The sequence below is a fragment of the Marmota marmota genome, unplaced genomic scaffold (assembly GCF_001458135.2).
Source record: "Marmota marmota marmota unplaced genomic scaffold, marMar, whole genome shotgun sequence".
NCBI lineage: Eukaryota > Metazoa > Chordata > Mammalia > Rodentia > Sciuridae > Marmota > Marmota marmota.
The window spans coordinates 68,690,187-68,710,513 of NW_026000026.1; the positions used below are offsets into that span (position 1 = coordinate 68,690,187).

Below are 20,327 nucleotides of genomic sequence, written 5' to 3' on the forward strand. Positions count from 1 at the left end.
TTTATATTTATTTTTTATACTTATATTAGATTTCATATTAAATAACATAATTAATATTTAGTATCTTAAAGGCAATTATTCCTCCTCCTTATTCTTTTTCTAAATTATTCTGATTATTCTCATCAGTTTATCATTCCAAATAAACTTCAGAATAATTTTGTCAGTTTCACAAAGAATTTAACTAAGATTTTTTAAAAACAGACTTTGTGAAAATTTTCCTAAATTATAAATTACTTTGGAAAGAATTGCTACCTTTACACATAGAACAGGGTTAGTGATAAACTCTTCTGATGTTCTTAAACTGGATAGTTTTTGAAGGAACAAATTGACCAAGAAACACAAAAGGTGCTTTGGTCTTCCAATATGGCAGGAGAGATATGCCATATCTAAATCCTCTAATTCAGAACAAATAAAAATGCTGGATAAAATATTTTTTAAGTGCTGTTCTAAATGCCTGGCTGAATTAGTTGAAAAATAAAGGAAGTCCTCTGAGTCAACAAACGAGATAACAAGAACCCAGAGGAAGTTCTGGAGCTGACATTTTCCTGGGATATTAACCTATCTTTGGTGGCTTGGAGTTTAGGCTTCATAGAGTCACATGGAAGTCAGGAGATAAAACACGAGGGCTGAGCAAGGCAAAGTAGAACTAACAAACCATGCACAAAGTTGTGTCCCCTGAAAGGTAATATCCTCAATAAATAAATGGGGAAGAGGATCACCCTCTGGAGAGAAACAGAAGGGATAAATACCCTCTATAATATGAAAAAGGATAAAATGGTAGGGAACATCTTTGAAAATTACTAACAACAGTCCTCCCCCATGTAAGAGGGATTAAGAATTCACACTATCTATGTGGTCTAAGAGTAGACCTGGACCAGGCACAATGGATACACCTGTAATCCTCCTTAGCAACTCTAAAAGCTGCAGCAGAGGTTCTCAAGTTTGAGACCAGCCTGAGCAACTTAGTGAGATTCTGTCTCAAAATTAAAAAAAAAAAAAAAATTAAAGGGATGTAGTTCAGTGGTAAAGTGCCCCCGGATTCAATCTCCAGTACCACACACACACACAAAAAAAAAAAAAAAGAAAAAAAAAAAAAAAANAAAAAAAAAAAAAAAAAAAAAAAAAAAGGAAAGGAAAGAAAAGAAAGAAAAAAGAGCTAGGGTTGTGACTCAGGGGTAGAGTGTTTGCCTAGCAAGTGTGAGGCCCTTGGTTCAATCCTCAGCATCACATAAAAATAAGTAAGTTAATTAAAGATATTATATCCAACTACAATTAAAAAAATAAATATTAAAAAAATATTTTTAAAAAAGAATGTATAACATAATTTTAAAGTCAAATTCCTTCAATAAAGAAAACATTTTAATGTACGTTTTACATATTATTCACAGGTTTCTTTTAAATCTGCGAGGAAATAAAAAATCATTATCGATAATGAAGAACAGCATGGAAAATATTCTAATACTATGCAAAAACTGAATCGACACGGAATGTTTATTTTATACCATGCAAGCATAAAAAGACTCTCCCCAAACTTTGTGTAAATCTGAAATAAAATATAACTTGGTTACTTATTATTGCTAAAATGAAATAAATATTGGAATATACATTGTGTCAACAGAAAAAATAGTGTGGATACTTTTTAAAATATCAAATGATTAATAATAAAATTGATAATCCTATGGCACACATTAGGAATGAAAAAGATAACATAAATAAGGAAAATCAGGGATTAAAATAGATAATATGATGAAAAGATTTCTTTAAACAAATTTAAAAACATAGAGAAAGTGGAGATTTTTCTGGAAATTTAACTTACCAAAACTGAAGAAGAACTAGAAGAACTGAATGATCCTAGGACCATTAAGGAATTGAATCAGCAGTTTAAAATCTTCCCATGAAGAAAATACTAGACCTAGACAGACACTTCTAAAAGTGAGGATTTTTTTTTCTTAATTAAGAAAATGTAGGGACCAGGGGTGCGGCTCATTGGTAGAGTATATGCTTAGCATGCATAAAGCCCTGGATTTGATCTCCAGCTACAATAATAATTATAATTCTAAAATCATACAAAATCACAGAAAAGAAAAAAATGAAAAGTTGTCTAACTAAACTTAAAAGTCAGTACAAGCATACTCTAGGACAGCTCCCAGATTAATGTTTTGCCAATACTTTATCTATTGCATATAATGACCCCACATCATACAACAATGTATCCCTCAAAACAATGTTTCATCTAATATTTAATTAGGAAAAACTATATTTAAGACCCAAAACTCCACTCAAAATTTTCAAACCATCACTCAAAAATGTGTAGGAAATGCCCAAGTTATATTACAAACATAATTGATAAATGACAGTATCATGTGTCAGAACATCAAAATTGATATGAATATCTATGCCACACAAATGCTACTGGTGAGATATATATTAAAACATATATCATATATATGTAAATTGTATACATATACAATTTACCACATTAATAAATTATAAGAAAAAAATGTTCATATTGATAGAGGAAGAATAAAACAGGTCATAATATTCAACATTCAGTTATGACAAAAATGCTATTGGCAAACCAGAAAAAGAAGGAAACTTCCCTAACCCAATAGGAAAGGCATGAAAATGTCATCCACATCTCATACCTAGGCTGAAACAATAAGAACGTTCCTTTAAATCATAAGCAAGATAAGTATGTCTAAGACATCTTATCACTCTGTTCAGCATCTCTCCTGGAGGTCCTACCCTGAGTATTCCCCACCTCCCTCTCTCTCTCTCTCTCTCTCTCTCTCTCTCTCTCACACACACACACACACACACACACACACACACACACACGAGAATGGAAAACGAAGAAATAGAGCTTCTGGAGATGAATATGATTAAGGAGAAAGCCCAAAAAGAATCTACAAAACATTTTAAGTTATGTAAATTATTTAATATCTCTACATAAAAGCAATTATATTGATACATGCTAAGAGCAACTCGATAGAACTTTTAATTAAAAATATTTACAATAGCAACAGAATTATAAGATCTAAAAATGAACATAAGATGTGTAAGATCTTTATGCCAGAAAATTTTAAATTTTGTTTGAAAGACGTTGAAGAGACAAAAAGAACAGCATAGTGCATTAGGCAACATTCTCCAGAGAAAGGAAGAGAGGGAGAGAGAGAAATTTATTATAAGGTATTGGCATACACCATTGTGGAGGAGTCTGAGAAGCCCCAAGATCTGCTCTCTGCAAGCTGGAGGCCCAGGAAAGCCAGTGGTATAGTTCAAAGGCCTGAACCAGAGAACAGGTGTATAGCTTTTAGGAGGGCCCAAAGGCCTGAGAATAGGGGCCATGGGGGCAGAGTCAGTCAGGCAGAGGAAAAAGGAATTCTCCTTTTATGGATTGGGGAGGAAAAATCACTTTACTCAGTCTTCCACTTCAAATGCTAATCTTCTCTGGAAACATCTTCACTGATAGCACCCAGAACAATGTTTACTCAGATGGGGATCCCTGTGATTCAGACAAGTCTGTCACATAAAATTTAACTATCATCCCATCCTCCTAAAGATCAATTTTCTCCCAGGCTATCACAGATTCAAAGTAATTCCAATATACATCCCAACAGTGCTTTTCACTGAACTTTACAAGCTAATTCAAAATATTATAAGAGAAAAGAGAGAACAGCTAAGAGAAAAATCAAGGGATCTGGGTAGCGATAATGGATGGGGGAACAGGGAAATTACATTTCCATTTATCAAGACTTATTATAAAAATACAGAAATTAAGACAGTGCAATACTGATACAAGATAGACAAATTGACTAGTTAGAGACAGAATAGATGGTAAAACCTTGATATATGACTATGGCAGCTGATAGAATTGTATAGCAAAGATAGGCTATTTGATAAATGATCTTGGAAAATTGGTTCTCTATATGGAAAAAATATAATTGGATCTCCACACCCATGACAACTTTATATGGAGTAAGTACTATAAAATGGAATACACATACCTTTTCTGAAAAATCTCATTTACATTCTTGATGATGGGGTGAGACAAGAAAAGGTGGAGTAAAATATAAAGTTCTCCTACTCTTTACCTCACATGATTGGTTTTTTCTTGCTGCCATAATAAATTAACACAAATTTAGAGGGCTAACACAACACAAATTTGTTATCTCCCATCTCTGTAGGTAAATCGGAAGTCTGCATGAATCTCCCTGGGCTAAAATCAGGGTATTACCAAGGGCTGTGTTCTTTTCTGGAGACTCTAAAGGAACATCTGCTTCTATGCTCATTTAAATTTTTGAAATAATTCAGCTTCATTCTGTACAGTTGTAGAAATGAATTTCCTTTTTCCTTGCTGGCTATGAGCTGACATTCCCAGGTTCTAAAGATTGCCTATACATATTCTTTGGTTTGTGGCCCCTTTCCTCCATCTTCAGAGTCAGCAATGGAGGATGGAACACCTCTCATGTCCCACCTCTCCTGCCTTCTTTCTGTAACTCCTCTGCTTCTTTCTCCCATCTTTAACGCCCCATCTCAAGGTCTCTAACATCAATCCCATCTGCAAAGCTCCTTTTGCTATCTCATGTAAGCACATTCACAGATTCTAGGGATTAGGACATGGATAACTTTGCCGGGGGGGGGGCATCATTCTGCCTACCACACAGGGAAACTGAGTTTTCTATGTTTGCACTAACACTGTTTGTGGCTTGTGTGTCCTTACACAGTACCTCAGCCCTATAGGCAAGTATGGAAGGGAGACTAGGTAAGACATATCCCCTATCTTCTTCATCCTTTCTTCTTATCTATACTTAATTACTGGGTTTTACTTACCAGGACATGTGAGGCCAAAACAGATATGAAGATTCAGATTTAGATTTGATTTCCTGACACCTAATGCTAATCTAATATTGTAACAACCATTTTTCCTCTATTTATCTATTCTTGTATCACCCAAAGTCTAGGGAAGAGATACAAAAGGAAAAGGAGAAGAGAATAAGTTGGGAGCAAAACCACAAAATCTTTACAAGAAAAACAGAAGAATATCCCTCCTACCCCTTCTTTAACAAATTAATCTAAGAAGGTTCCAAACTTGGGGTGGGATAAACCTCAGAAGAGCCTAACTCATTTGAATAATTTATTACATGTCATTATGTACCATACACAGTGCTACACAATTCCACAAACTTTTCTTAATTCTTTAAACTAACCCATATATACATGTGCGTAAATTCTATCTGTAAATGAGGAAATTCAAGCTCAGAGTGGTGATTCATTTACCTAAGGAAACAAGTTTAAGACTAGATGTAAACCTAAGCCTGCTGGCTGCCCCAGCTGAGGCAATTTCTTCATCCTCTCTCTATGGAGAAGACAAGACTATAATCACCACACTGACTGTTTCAGTGTCTAAATGACATTCCTGGTGGTATCTCCTCTACATCTAACCTCTCTCACCCTGGATGTGACAGTGACTTCCTAATGTAGATCTGGATTTATTTACCTTCTTTTGATTGCTATTTTGATTGCTACACATTTATTCCCAAATTGAATTTCTTATTACTCAGGTAAATTCTTGTGTGATGACCACTGGGCTGTGTACCTATATTTTCATTTTCTATTTTCAAACCACTTTATGGAGGTATGATTGAGATACAGAAAGCTATAAGAATTTAATGTATACAACTTGATGAGTTGAGAGATAAATTCGTTTAGCTTTTTGTTTGTTTGTTTTTAGCACTAAGCTTCAAAGAAACAAAGGTTCAAACAGAGACTGTGATCTCTGGCTAAGTCTCTGCTGGGATTTACAGAAACAAGATTTTGTTGTTTATTACTTTCTCATTGTCTTTCCTATCTCTTCAAGGAGTTATGGTTGGTGGTGGTGGTGGGGAGCCAGTTAACAGTCTCTGCTTTATTTCTGTGGTGATAATCAACTCTAAAATTTCAACATGAAATACCATTCCTCTCCCTGTATGACTTGCTCTCCCCTCTTTCACCACATCTTTTCACTGCACTTTCTACTGTGTTCCAATCACATTAGCCAAGGCCAGCTGTCCCCAGATATCCTGTGACCACCCCCACACTCTGTACTCAAAGTTCACCTCCAGCCTGGCACACTTGTGCACCCCTGTAATCCCAGCTACTCAGGAATCTAAAACAGGAGAATTGCAAGTTCCAGGTCAGTCTCAGCAACTTAGCCAGGCCCTAAACTTAGTGAGATCAGTGAGATCCTGTCTCAAAAAACCAAAAAGGGGTGGGGATGTAGCTCAGTGGTAAAGCATCCTGGGACTCAATGCCCAACAAGGAAAGAAAAGTTCACTTCCAGATCTTCTATCACTAGCCCAGTGAACTATTGAGCACCTGAAATGTGCATAGTCTGAATTGAAGCATAAAACATACACCATTTTTTAAAGTCAGTAGGAATTTAAAATATGAAACATCCTATTAATAATTTTATATTGAGTACTTGTTGAAATAATATTTAGCATAGGTTGGGCTGCTTAATTTAATCTGTTCGTACGTTTTACAATTTGGCAATTTGAAAATTTTAAATTACATTCATGTTCACACTGCGTTTCTACTGGACAGTGCTGCTCTGTTGCTTTACCCTTGTATGCTTTTTTTTTTTTTTTTTTTTTTTGGCGGGGCGGGGCGTCTTAATACTGTGTTAAATTACAGTATCCGCGTTTTAGGGCTTTGGGTCTTCCTCGTGCAACTAGAACGTAAGATTGGAACCTTGTCGGTCTCATTCACACCCGGATTCCCAGGCATTTAGGACAGAGCCTAGAGCACTTTAAGTACTCAATAAAACCTTTAAAAATGAATGACTTACTCTGACACGACAATTCTTTGTGTCGACCGACAAAACTCTGGGTCCCAAGTTCTTTGGGTTATGTCCGCTGCTCAGTACTGACCATACGCTGCCAACCCTGGGAGGAGGGATGGTAGGATATCCACCTTTGATAAAACCTCCTTCCCTACCGAAAACACTGGTCACCCATCCTCAAACGGGACCTTCCCTCCTCTCCTCTTTCCATAGGAAACCGGTCCCACAGCCCCTCACTGAGCGCTTTTCCCTCCGGCCACACGGCGGCACACGAGAGTACGGCAGCCTATGGTACAGTCCGTTCTCCCCGCGCCTCTAGCACAGTGGACCTTTCCAGTCCTTGAAAAGCATTGTGGGAGGCCCATTCCGCCTTTTTCTTCCTATTCTTCTCGGGGTCTGTAGTGTGCTGGGGGTCCCGGCATGGCTAGTGGCTGGCCACGCGGCTTCCCGCGCCCGGGCGCCGGGCTTCGGAGGAGCAAGGGCGACCGCCCTGAGCCTGATGAGGCGCCTGCGATGGCCGGGTCACGATGAAGGGTCCAAGACTCAAACGCGCACGGCAGCGGCCTAACCTTATGGGCCACATCCTCCGAGGATCCTCTTGAGGGCCTGAGGCCGACTTCGGCCTATATTCCCTTCCCGGGAAATGGGACATTAACAAGATTTGCTTTTATTGATCGCCGGTTGTACGCCAGGGAGCCTTGGGCGTAAGTGCAAATCTCTTTCGCGTGACCCGGGAAGGCCCCACGATGTAAATGGCTTTGTGCCTGCCCGAGCCCACTGTGAAGTGGGTCAACATCCGGGCAAAGTGCCTTTGAAATGCATATCGCTACACGTGTGCTCAGGCGCAGAGGTTGGCCGAAACTGAATGAGTATCACCAACTTTGTAGGTAAGTTTTCTTGTAAGCAAATTGACCAGCTTATTCGGGATAAGAATTGTAACCCACCGTTTAAAGTTTTGTTTCAATTTTCATTAACGGGTAGGATTAGTTGTATTCTTTTCAAGCAGTAATCATTTCATCTCAGCCAGTCAGCAGCCTCTGCCATGGTAGAGCCGAACTTTTGTTTTCACGGAGCCTTTGTGTTGCCCGTTCACTTTTGTAAACTAGTGAATGTGGTGTCAAAAAAGGCATAAATAGATACTTTGCAGCCTTTTCCTGCCCTTAAATTTTATATTTTTGGTGTAGGAACTGCATAAGTGACAGTTTGCATTTACATTAATTTGTATATACATGCGTCTTTTAAGTCGAACAGTGTTCAGTATGTGTTTCTTTTAACCTGTTTTAACTAATTTTTGTTCAGGTGAAAAAATGGATGCCTGAAGCGGACTATTGACCTGAACACTTGAGCACAAAGGTGACTTAAGGTAGGATGATATCAAAGTAGAAGTTGTGGAGATTTTATCTTTTTCTTGAGTAGGCAATATTGAAGAGAAAAGGTAAAAACATAGTACTCTAATTCTGGATATCATTAGATTTGTTTCTTTCTAGTAAATGTAAGAAAAACTTGACAAATCTCGGGCATAAAGTCCAGAAATGATATGACTTTTAATACTGAGGATTTATTATTACTAAGTTCTTTATTAATATATTAAAATGTAATGTGTAAATATGTACTTTTCTTTTATTTCAGGACATCCTTGGTATGGATTTTGGAAGTTTGGTCTTCAAAAGTTGCTTGGATCATTTAAAAAATTTCCAGGAGTCTGAGGAATATTGAAATAATTGGGGCTGTGCCTCAGCAGTAGCACACGTACCTGGCATGTTTGGGTTTGATTCTCAACATAGCATATAAGTAAATAAAATAAATTTCTATTGACAATTAAATTTTTTTAATATTAAATAATCAGTGCTATCATGGCCACTGATGGTCTTATGATAGCTTCTGGCAAGGGTCAAAAATAAATAAATACTTTTCTTCCCATGAATTCAAACTACTATGGTTTTCTTGAATTTAAGACACTGGGTAATGATTCTTCCTTTACTTATTAGGAAAGAGCAAATAGTGTGTTCAGGCATTCAGAAAATTTTATTTAAAAGTAATGTATTAGGATCTGGGAACACAATGATAAGCAAAACAGTTCCACCCGCTGGGACCCTTTATCTGAGCCTAGGAAATATCACAAAAGTAAAGCTTCCTTTGTGAGATGAATACCACAGTGAGATTTGACCACATCTGGGAAACCTGAGAAAGCAAAGTTGACTAAAGGTAGATGCCATTTTTCCAAGGTGAATATGGACAAATGACATGTGCAGAGACCTTAGATAAGGTGGGTCTGCTTCATATGACAGTTTTGGTTGCTTCCCCTTCTCAGTACTCTGGTTTAGAGTTTTGAATGCTCAATGAGGCTTGTGAGATGGCTATTACAGGAGCTAGGCATGTTACAAAATGAGGTTAAAGAGGTAGTAAATAGACCAGATCATGTAAGGCTTGTGTTTAAAAGCAAGAAAAGAAAATCCAGTAAGATAACAGTGCAGAGCAAGTGGCCCAACTAGATGCCACTACAGTTGTCCAGGCAAGAGATGACTGATTTGGACCACTGTATTAAAAAGGGCAAAATCAACAGGATTTGATAATATAGAGGTCCATAATGAGTTAGGCTTACATTGTGACAATGGCCCTAAGTCTAGGTTGTGGGCCAGTGCTTAGTTGAAGCCTTTGAAAAATCCAAGTGGCCTCTTAGCAAAACACTGGAGGCTAAGCCACAGTATTCTTGAGGCCATGGAAATAAATGAAACCTGAGTAGAGAAAGGTCCTCTAGATCTGAGGTTTGAAAAACTCAATAATAAGTAATAGAAAGGTAGAGTATATAGACTGCAAAGTGTTCAGAATGGTAGAAGCAAAAGAGGATTGCATTACATCAGAAAATGTTTTAAGAGTAAAAGTTTGGGGATTTAGTGACGGGAAGATTTTATTAGAGTGGTGGGAGAAGCATCCATATAAGAGTTTTAAATAGGCATTTGAGGGCACTGACTGAAGATGAAGATGAGCTTTTCAAAGAATTTAGCCAAGAATAGAGAAGAAAAATTGTAGCTTGAGAGATTTGTGATCACAAAAAATTGAACTGTTAAGCTGTAGTCATGTTTAAACCCAGGTGGCAAAGATATGAAAAGGAAAAGACTGAATATATAGAAAGCAGAGGCAAGGATCCTGAGGAGAGATGGCATCCAAAGCACAGGTAGAAAGGATGGAGGATGAGTATTTGTATTTTCCCCATAGGTTGAAAAGTCATCTGCAGAGAGGAAAGGTCTGAAAAGATCACTAAGGAAAGAGGCAAGTAAGGTGGAATGACAACTGAAATTCACACTTCAAACCTTTTTCTCATTTTTTTTTCCAGAAAACACAACTAGGGCACTTATGAAATTAAAAGCAGCACTTAAAAACAAAGCTTTTTACAACATTTGTAAATAAACAGTGGAACTTAATGCCACAAAATACGATATTACAAAGAACTTTTATATCAGTAAAAATTGCAGTTTGAAAGTGATGTCTTAGTCCTTGTGCACCTCAACACAAGCTGAAAACCACCAAGAACTGGGAAGAATGTTTTCCTCCCACTTGGTATACTATTGCACAGCAAGCCAGCTGCAGGCCAGGATTCCAGGTTGAAGCATCTGGTGGTGGACAGACATAAGATAGAGCTGGATAGTTTGTTACCCTGTTTCAGAAAGGAAAATTAGAGTTTTTACAAGACTCTCCTTCTAGTTAAAAGGCCCTTCAGCATAGGTATGCTGTAGTTGACCCTTTAAAGAACCAAAAGATTATTATTGTGCTGAAGAAACACTTGCAAGGTTTGAATAAATTCACAGTTTCAAAGTACCAGTGGCACACAACACCCCTCCCACTCCCATTCCTGGCCCTTCACCAGGATCAAGTCTCTATCTTGAGGCGAGCAGCTTGAATAGTTTTTATTGTTTTTGCTGTGTGCTTTCCAGTTAGATTGCTTGTAGATGTCTGAGATTTGTCTTCAATCAGGCTGTCTTTAGACCCATTTCTTCTCTAAAAGAAAATTTGAAAAAATACAGTCAGAAGAAAATACAGCCAAATCAGTTATTTTTAAAACCACATCAGGTTATTATTACTCGGGTTCATAATACCAAAAGCTGTTTGACAAATACTCCCTCAAATATTTAAAATGTGTGTAATCTTAAAATATGTCAGTCTTAACAATTATGTACATGGTGAATTTTATTCATGAAATTTAGGCGTAATTCACCCAAATAAGTCATTTTTTTGTGAATAATTCCTAAACCAGACTCAGTCTTCCCACTTTTCCAAGCAGGGCAGAGAGATGAAAATACAGCTTGAAGTAACTTAAAATCTTCCATAATTATAAATTGTTTTCAGAAGTCACTAAATGAAACAATATGCACAGCACAATGACTTAAGGGCTCCCTCACCAGAATTTGTGATGTGAGCGCTTGCTTCATCATAGAGAAAAAGGCTGGCTGAGTTACCAGAGCCTGGGCACTATACCCAAAACTTCTAGAATTGAATTTTGTACACAACCCACAACTGGATGAAGCCCTGAGAATGCCACTAACAGTACCTCAAACTACTTCCCTCAACCTTCCTGCCCTTACCAATGATCCAAATGGTCTATAGATCAGACTGGGAAGCATTTTTTTCTTCCACGAAAGTATATCCTCACACATATGGGTGACACTATCCATATTCCTATTTTGAGTCATTTGGACTTAAAAAACAAATCGTCCGGGGCTGGGGCTATAGTTTAGTGGTAGAGCTCTTGCCTCATGCATGTGAGACATTGGGTTCAATCCTCAGCTCCACATTAAAAATAAAGATATTGTGTCCATTTACAACTAAAAATCATCCTTTAGGAAGTAGTTATCTTTCATTTATTCCTATGACTGCCTTAATTTGTAAGAAGGACTGATAGAATAATTCTGCTAAGAATAACAAGTATGAATCTAAAATAGAAGATTTCTAGATAGCTAGAGGTTGTGGTAGAATGCATGTGAGAGAGAAGAAAGGACTTCAGCAGAAGAACCACTAGTACAACAGCTAGGAAGTGATCTAAAACACTACCTTGTAAGTTTGTTTAGCATTGAATTGAGTCCCTATCTAATCCACCCCATTATTGCTTGTGCATTAAAAGGCCAGGTGGGGTATAGACCAGGACACTGTCAGAACTCTGGCACTACAAAGGAGCTTAGGAAACACAACTTTGCTGTTTCTACTGGTCACTCCAGTCCCTTTCCTACATGGTAGCCAGATTAATGGCTTCCTTTTTGGCACTTAGGCATAAAATCCAAACCCTTTTCCCCTGAATTCTAAGGGTCCTCTGTTATTTACCCTCATTCATTATGCTCAGGCCACACTGGTCTTAGCTCCTCATATAACCAGGCCCTTTCCAGTTTCAGCATTTCTCCCATGCTCTTCCCCCTACTTGCCTCAGCCTTCCACCCACCCACATGGCTGGCTCCTCACCTGCTAGATATCAACTTTAAATGGCGCTATCTAAAGTGAGGTTGACTCTATTGACTATTAGACCTTTCTCTCTCTCTCTCTCTCTCTCTCTCTTATATATATATATATATATATATATATATATATATATATATATATTATATATATATATAATTTTAGTTGTAGTTGGACACAATACCTTTATTTTATTTATTTATTGCTGAGGATCAAACCCAGGGTCTCACACTTGCAAGGCAAGCGCTCTACTGTTGAGCCACAACCCCAGCCCCTAGATCCTTATTTCTTTAGAATGCTTACTATTTTAATTATTTTGCCTGTTTACTTTTAAGTAGGCCAGGATAAGCAAACATTTTTTTGGTAAAGGGCCAGACTGTGGACTATGTTCTTTTACATATTATTTTTTTAACACTGTTGTTACCTTCTGGGTTGTACAAAAACAGGCAGCAGACTAAATTTGGCCAATTGGCCATACTTTGATGATTGCTCAGACCAGTGCATGTCAAGCTTTAGAAATGCTCATTACCTAGTTGTTGAATTTTAAATCAAATGCATCCCAGAGTCAGGCTCACAATCAGAGCCATTGATCAGAAGATGCACCTGAGTAACTGTATGCAACAAAGAGCTACCTTTTCAACATTTATTGTGTACAATTTGTGTTTCTTGAAATTCCTCATTGATGGTAATTAAGTTGAGGATCTATAGTAGTTAGAAAAGTAAAACTTCAGTAGAATAAAATTCCTGTTCTTGTTGAAACCAACTTAAATATAAGGCAAAAAAAAAACAAACTCTGAAAGCTATTAGTGCTTATTGATAATCATCATAATAATCCTAAGAGGTTTGAGCTTTCCAAAGGCAAAGCCCAAACTATCAGTCATGAGTGTAACTTTGAAAAAGTACTTTCAACTTGAAACAAATTATCTGTTTTGACAATTTATTAGCTCTCCCAGATTTACCTAATCAAACAGTAAGCAGGTTAGAGCAGAAGCTGTGTTTACTGCTAAATCTCCATTCCAGACAAAGACGAAATTTCATTCCTCCAGCTGCCAGGAGGGTTAACTACTTAAGGCTCAAAACTGAGCTGCTTCCCAGGAACTACCCTCTGCTGAAAAGAGCCTTGTCACTTAAGATCTTGTCTCTCCCAGAAGCACTCCTTATCAGATAACTGCCAAATGGTGAGTGTGTAGTATTACAAGGTAGGATAAAGGGCCATCTCTGGAGCTTCCCACAGAATCAACTACTGCCTTAATTGGGACTATATCACACAACTCTTTCCTCTCAAATCTCTTTTCTTTCACTCCCCAACAAGTGTTAATCCTAAGGATACTTTTCAATAAACTTCCTGCTGTAAATCTCCATCTCAGAATCTGTTACTAGGGAATCTAAGCAAAATTAGCACAGACTTATTTCATCCTTGTTTGAATTATTGATAAGAAAGAAACAGGGCAAGGACTGGGGATATAGGTCAGTTGATAGAGCTTGCCTTGCATGCACAAGGCCCTGGGATTGATCCCCAGCACCAAGAAAGAAAGAAATAGGGCAAATGAAAGGTAGAACATCATGGATACCACTGGGATCAGGCTTAACAGGTGGTCCGTGATGTATGCATTTTCATACATTTTTGATGAGAGAGACAATAGTTATAATTGGCTTTTCTAAGGAATCCACCATCCAAACAAGAATGAAAACCACAGAATTGTAAACAATAGGCTGACACTGATCCTTCATAAACATTAACTTTGGTTTTGGAGTGATTGTTTACCCAACTATATATCCAAAGATCTTATTCAGCCCACATTTTTCCCATTTTGCTAAAAAGTAGACCATGAGAGATGATCTCAAACACTATAGAAATACACTTGCTACAGTGCTTCCCTGATACATCTGTGTACCTCCACTGAGTGTTAATTTTCTTAAAGCAACAAGGTGCTCTACTGTGTCCTTGAATTCCCTTTTAAACACATTTGTAAAACATTTCCAGCATGAAACTCATTCTTTCTAATAGGGAGGACAGACCTAAACTAGGACTAATTCTTCTGTTTGACAATTGAACATCTGTCACCCCACCTGTTAATCTATCACCTACTCTTTGTTTCTCTGGCTCAAAAAATACCTAAAAAGACTTTTTTTTTTTTTTTTAATTAGTGATGCTATTTTTTCTTTAATCTAATCAAATGATCTTTCAGTCTTCAAAATACTTGGCATGGTCACAAGGTTCAGATCATTTTAAATCTCACACTATCCTCTACCTCTTATTCCTAACTTAATCAGGCTGTGTCTTGGTCTTGAGCGCTGCCTCCTCATTCCTTCTCCTTCCATGTTTTGTGAATGCTATTTGAATAGAATCTCAAAAAGGAAGTTAATGATTCATCTGAAGGAACTCCCCAAAGCACAAAATGCTTCTCAAAATGGCCATCAGTACAACACTTAGAACTTTATTATTACTAACCTGATGAACTGTAGAGCCACCAGAACCCTGAGCATCTGAAGAACGAGTCACTGGAAGTGGTGGTACAAGATCTGTTTTTGAACTGCAGAGATGAGTTTCAGAATTAATGAATGAATAACACCTAGAATCAGAACTTAACTTGAAAGAGGGTGATGGTGTAGATATAGGACATTTCCATCACTGCAGAGAGCTTTACCAGACTCTGCTTTTCCAGAGCCACCAGGCAGGTGACATCCACAGGCTACCTACTTACTTCACTTCTGAGAGAACAGATCGCTCTCCATCTGAACACTGGGACCTTCGATACTGGCGGTAACTTCGTGGTGAATGAGAATGCCTGATGCGGACTGGGTCACCCTGAGTCCTGAACAAGAAATACACAAACAAACAAATAAAAATATATACACACACACCCATACACAAAACACAAACAAATATGGCAAAAGTCAAAACAGGATAATTTGGAATTTTCCCTTAATTTTGAAACCAAAAAAAATAAAGAAAAAAATTACCATCAGACAGATTATTCAAATAATTTGTCTCAGCCAGGCATGGTAGTACATGCCTATAATCCCAGTGGCTCAGGAGGCTGAGGCAGGAGGATCATGAGTTCAAAGCCAGCCTTAGCAAAAGTGAGGCACTGAGCAACTCAGTGAGGCCCTGTCTCTAAATAAAACCCAAAATAGGGCTGGAGATGTGACTCAGTGGTGAGTGCCCCTAAATTTAATCCTTAGTGCAAAAAATAAAATTTGTCTCTTCTGGACTCTAAAAGCATGAGTGCCTTAATTTTCACCTGTTAACAATAGGAAAATGCTTCCTTGACCATACATGAATATGGAGCTCTTTATAGTATTTGTATGAATTCAAAGGTATGTGTACATAATATATACAAATATATATATATATACATGTATATATATAGGCGTGTGTGTATATATAGGTGTGTGTGTGTGTGTGTGTATACATATATGTATATATTTACCACCAAATTTTCAATGAAATTACTCCTTACAGTTGAATGCTTTCCAGTAGTATGGAAGAAAAATCTACACTGCAGACAAATGGCACTACTATCAGAAAAAGTTGATCATTATCATAACTATTAACTTGACTGTCATTAAGAGTTTGATTTCCAGCCAGGCATGTTGGCACACACCTGTAATCCTAATGACTTAGGAAGCTGAAGCAGGAGGATTGCGAGTTTGAGGCCAGCCTCAGTAACTTAGTGAGGCCCTAAGCAGCTTAGCATGACCCTGTCTTGAAATAAAAAAATAAATAAGGACTGGGGATGTAGCTCAGGTGTAAAGTGCCCCTGGATTCAATCCCTAGTACCAAAAATTAAATAAATAAAAAAGAATTTAATTTTCACTTGAAAGTTGTTAATATTAAATGTGGTTGACCACAAAAACATGATGTCAGGTGGTAGATATGTTAATTAGCTTGATTTAATGATTTTACAATGTAGACATTAAAATATCACATCATATACCATAAGTATCTATAATTTTTGTCAATTATATCTTAATTCAATTATATCTAAAATTCAATCTTTGGCATAAAAACAGGTTAGGGTAGGCTGGAGAACACCAATCAGCAATTCTTCTGAGTGGGAAAGAAGCCTGTGTTGCAGAAGAGAAATAAAGCAAGGAAGAAGGCTCCCACTTTCTCTGAACCAATTATAGCAAGGCAGGAAACACAGTAAAAGGTATGCTGTAGCCACACTGATGAGCAACCAGGGGTACCTATCAGGCTTTCATGAAGACTATCCAGCTGAATGTGCTAGCTCTATGACAGGGACCATCTTGGTCTTACAGTTTTGTAGTAAACATAATTCTCTTGATGGTAAAATAGTGGATAAATGCAAACTTTGTTACCAATAAATAAATACTTCAGAAGTATATATATATATGGGGCAGGTACTGGAGATGGAACCCAGGGGTGCTGAATCACTGAGCCATATCCCCAGTACTTTTTAATATTTTATTAAAGACAGGGTCTCGCTGAATTGCTTTGTGCGTCGCTAATCTGCTGAGGGACTGGCTTTGAACTCACAATCCTCCTGCCTTAGCCTCCCAAGTTGCTGGGATTACAGGCATGCACCACTGTGCCCAGCAAGAATTTATTTTAAAACAGACATTAATCATCAAAAGCCCCCTTGCACTTACCACATACAAAAGGGGCCTCTAACAGGATATTGACTAGAGTGCAGAAGTAAGATACACCTTTTTCTACCTCTCTCCCTATATTCACTTTTAACTTTAGTTAAAATACACAAATTAAAGCACTCTATGGAACACAAATAAAGGGTAAGAATGAATAACTTCCTTAGAAGCACAAATAAAACTTTTGTGAAAAGATTTTCAAAGACGTACTCTATTTTAGTGTATGGGATCTCTTTCAATTGCTCTTCTGACATTCCAGAGGGATCCACAAGTTCCTTTCTAGAGGAAAATAAGCAAGAAAATAAATGTGGCCATGCTCATATACACACTATTCTCTTTCACAATCAGCAAATGAGTTTTCCCTTTCAAATTTTGTCCCAAAATGCAGTGTTAATAAGACTAATATAAGCTGGGAGCAAAGATGAAAACATGAGAATGTGCCCAAGGTAATACGGGAGGAAACCTCTTCTGGAGCTCTTTTGCCTTCTTTCAGTTTTACCACATCCACACTTTTCAACTGTCTCTCATTTCCTATGAAAATTCTGCTTCCCTCCCCTGTGGTAGGTATCTATTTATTTCTGGATTTTTTTCCCCTCGGTATTCATTTGTAAACTATTGGACTGTCTGAGTCCATTTACAGGTAAGCTAAGTGACCCCAGGAGAGGAGGTGATAGGGCTGCCTGTACCATATCATGCTGATAAGACTAGTTGCCAGGCCTCAGACGGAGGCTGCCTCTTTGTTATAACAGTCTTTCTTGTAACTATATTCAAACTACATGGATTAAAACAACAACAACAACAACAAACTTCCCGGGTTTTGAAAACAATGAGGAAAACTCAATACTCACTGTATATGCTTCCATAATTCCTCTTTTGCTTGAATATCAGGGCTTCTCCTATAAATGAAGAAAACAATGCTCACCTCTGAAAATATGCTTCATCTGCAATCTAATAGCTAACTTCAATAGTTTTCAGACTGTGAAGGTCTTATTTGCCAGCTGAGACCAGACAAAGACTGAGCAAGGAGGGCTACAGCAATGGTCAGTACAAAAACACCAGGTAATTCATCTGCTGGTGCCACTGAAGGGGGAAAAAAAATCACATAAAAACCACCCATAACCAGAGTTTCATTTACTTAATGAGGTTAGAGCTGCAGGGCTAAATCCACGTATCCTCCAATGGTGACTGTACAATCAAGAATGATTCAGGGACTTTGGTTTCTGATCATGCTAGCTATTGCTAAGTAAAGGCAAAAGAAAAACTCATCCAACTACTATTACTAGGTGAGATTCCCAACATGATCTGTGATTACTTAATACAAGCCAACAACCACAAGGGAAAAGCAACTGGTGGGACATCCCAGATGGCAGACTATATACAGATGATCCATCTTTCATGTGACATCTGGTATAACATTTCTGCACCAACCCAAACCTGGGTACACAAAAGCTAAAGCTATCTGTTGGCTTCCAATCATGTGGCCTCACTGAGTTGCTGAGGCTGGGTTTGAACCTGAGATCCTCCTGCTCAGCCTCCTGAGCCAATGGGATTGCGGTGTGTGCTACTGCACCCGGCCATGTGGCCATTCTTTATATGTTCTTTTCTCTCCTTAATTGTCAATCCACAAATCCCTTCCTCAAGAACTACTTAAGTAGAAATTATACCACAGTCTTTAATGTCACAGAATGAGAAATCTGAAATCAATGTCCATGTGTTCCTGTTCTTCCTCGTATGAACTATTAACCCATACTGTAGCAGTGAATACTAAAAATCTATTATCACCCAAATTCTTGTCACAGAATGATTTTTTTCCTATTGAGAAAATGATAAACTTTCATCAGTCCCCTCATCAGAACAAGAGGTCTAGTTAATAGCTCCAAAGAAAGTTCCCAAACATTAACAATTGAAAGGACAAGAGTTAAGCAAAGCCACTGATGTACTCTGTCCTGTGGAATTTTATGTTGATCATCTGTATCAGCATTTTGGGGGCTCTACTATTGTTTCAACATATGATATCATCAATGCTTTCAACAATAAGGGTATGACTAAGGAGTTCTGGCAGAACTTTCTGAGCCTACAGAATATGATAAGCTATTTTCTAGTCGCTGAATTAAAGAAGTAGTTTTTGTCTTTGGGGGAGAAAAATGTGTCAATGAAGACCTAGGAATCAATTCAAAAGGAGTCAAAACAAAAAGGAGTTAAGGGAATGGGATGATGACTTAGTCTCAGAACAAGAACGGTATTATTAAATGTAGATTTTGCTTGTTATAAGAATAAAATTGTATAGGTAAAACACACACACACACACACACACACACTTCTAAAAACTACTTCTTTGGAAGAATCTCCTGAATGGAATCTGCCTTCCTATGTTTGGTTGGTTTGATTCACCAGGTTCTAAGCTAAACCAGTAAATGCTAATCTCTGAGAAGGTGTTAAAAAGGCACCAAGCTATTTTTCCATTCTATGACAATGGTGATTCAGTTCTAACTATACCAGCATCTGATTCTCATAGAAAGTTACTCAAGAGTCCGGAGTATTGCATAATATTTAGGCTAAGAAGCTGGTTTTGCTGATAATCATTCGTATTTCAGAAAGGTACAATAGTGAGGACAGTATTAGCTATCTGCACATTATAGGAGGATTCCTTCCCCTCAGCATTATTGACATTTTGGGTAAGAATTCTTTGTTGTAAGGGTCTGGGAACTCAAAGATGATTAGTGGCACCTATGGCCTCTACCCACTAGATGCTAATAACACCTCCCCAGTGTGACAACCAAAAATGACTCTAGACATTGTCCTGTGAGGAGCAATGCTGCCCCCAACTAAAAACCACTAGTTAAGGGTATGACCTAAGAAGTGGCTAAGATTAGGTAGTGAAACAGAGACAAAGTTATTTATAAAGATCCATTAGGTGACTACTGAAATAGTACTGCAGAAAATGATAGGCAGGAACGAAATATTACGAATAAGGAAAGTGCCAGGGCATAGTTGATGACAACAATAAGGAGGAGTGGCGAGTGGTATAATTTGATGGCGTAAGATTAAAGCTGAATGCTGTTAAGGAGACTGGAGGGAGAATGAGAAAAATAATGGGCAAGGAGGTTATACACCCCAGGACCACCCTATCAGGCCCAGTGATGAGAAATCCTAAGTATGAATAATATATAAAATCCTGGTAACAGTGGATATTTCTGAGTATTGGAATTACAGAGGTGTCTTATTTTTCTTTTCTTTTTTTTTGATACAGAGTCTCATGCTGTTGTCCTGTCTGGTCTCAAAACTCCCAGGCTCATATGACCCTGCTGCCTCAGCTTCCTAAGTGCAGGGATTGTAGATATGTCACCATACCCAACTAATTTTCTTATTTATTATTTCCTGTCTTTTCTGATTTTTTTTAAGTCAAGATAATTTCTTATATTAATTATCAGGAAAAAAAGGTAGTTTC

General features: G+C 37.7%; 1 protein-coding gene, 1 long non-coding RNA gene and 1 other non-coding gene across 3 annotated transcripts in view; 2 read left to right on the plus strand and 1 right to left on the minus strand.

Moving 5' to 3' along the window:
- Positions 1-7,178: 7,178 nt before the first annotated feature.
- Positions 7,179-8,747, plus strand: LOC107141063. Its single transcript, XR_001503391.2, has 3 exons — positions 7,179-7,710; positions 8,123-8,186; positions 8,453-8,747. It is a non-coding gene; the product is annotated as an uncharacterized LOC107141063 (long non-coding RNA).
- Positions 7,895-8,027, plus strand: LOC125619231. The gene has a single exon (XR_007350731.1). It is a non-coding gene; the product is annotated as a small nucleolar RNA SNORA13 (small nucleolar RNA).
- An 82-nt stretch (positions 8,748-8,829) lies between the features above and the next one.
- Positions 8,830-20,327, minus strand: part of Epb41l4a (erythrocyte membrane protein band 4.1 like 4A) — a 233,608-nt gene continuing 222,110 nt past the window's right edge. The window contains exons 20-24 of the mRNA XM_015484299.2: positions 17,728-17,775; positions 17,090-17,158; positions 14,971-15,081; positions 14,718-14,799; positions 8,830-10,819 (exon numbers count right to left, since the gene is read on the minus strand). Coding sequence (XP_015339785.1) covers positions 10,691-10,819; positions 14,718-14,799; positions 14,971-15,081; positions 17,090-17,158; positions 17,728-17,775 — 439 coding nt within the window. The 3' untranslated portion in view covers positions 8,830-10,690. The remainder of the gene's footprint in view (positions 10,820-14,717; positions 14,800-14,970; positions 15,082-17,089; positions 17,159-17,727; positions 17,776-20,327) is intronic.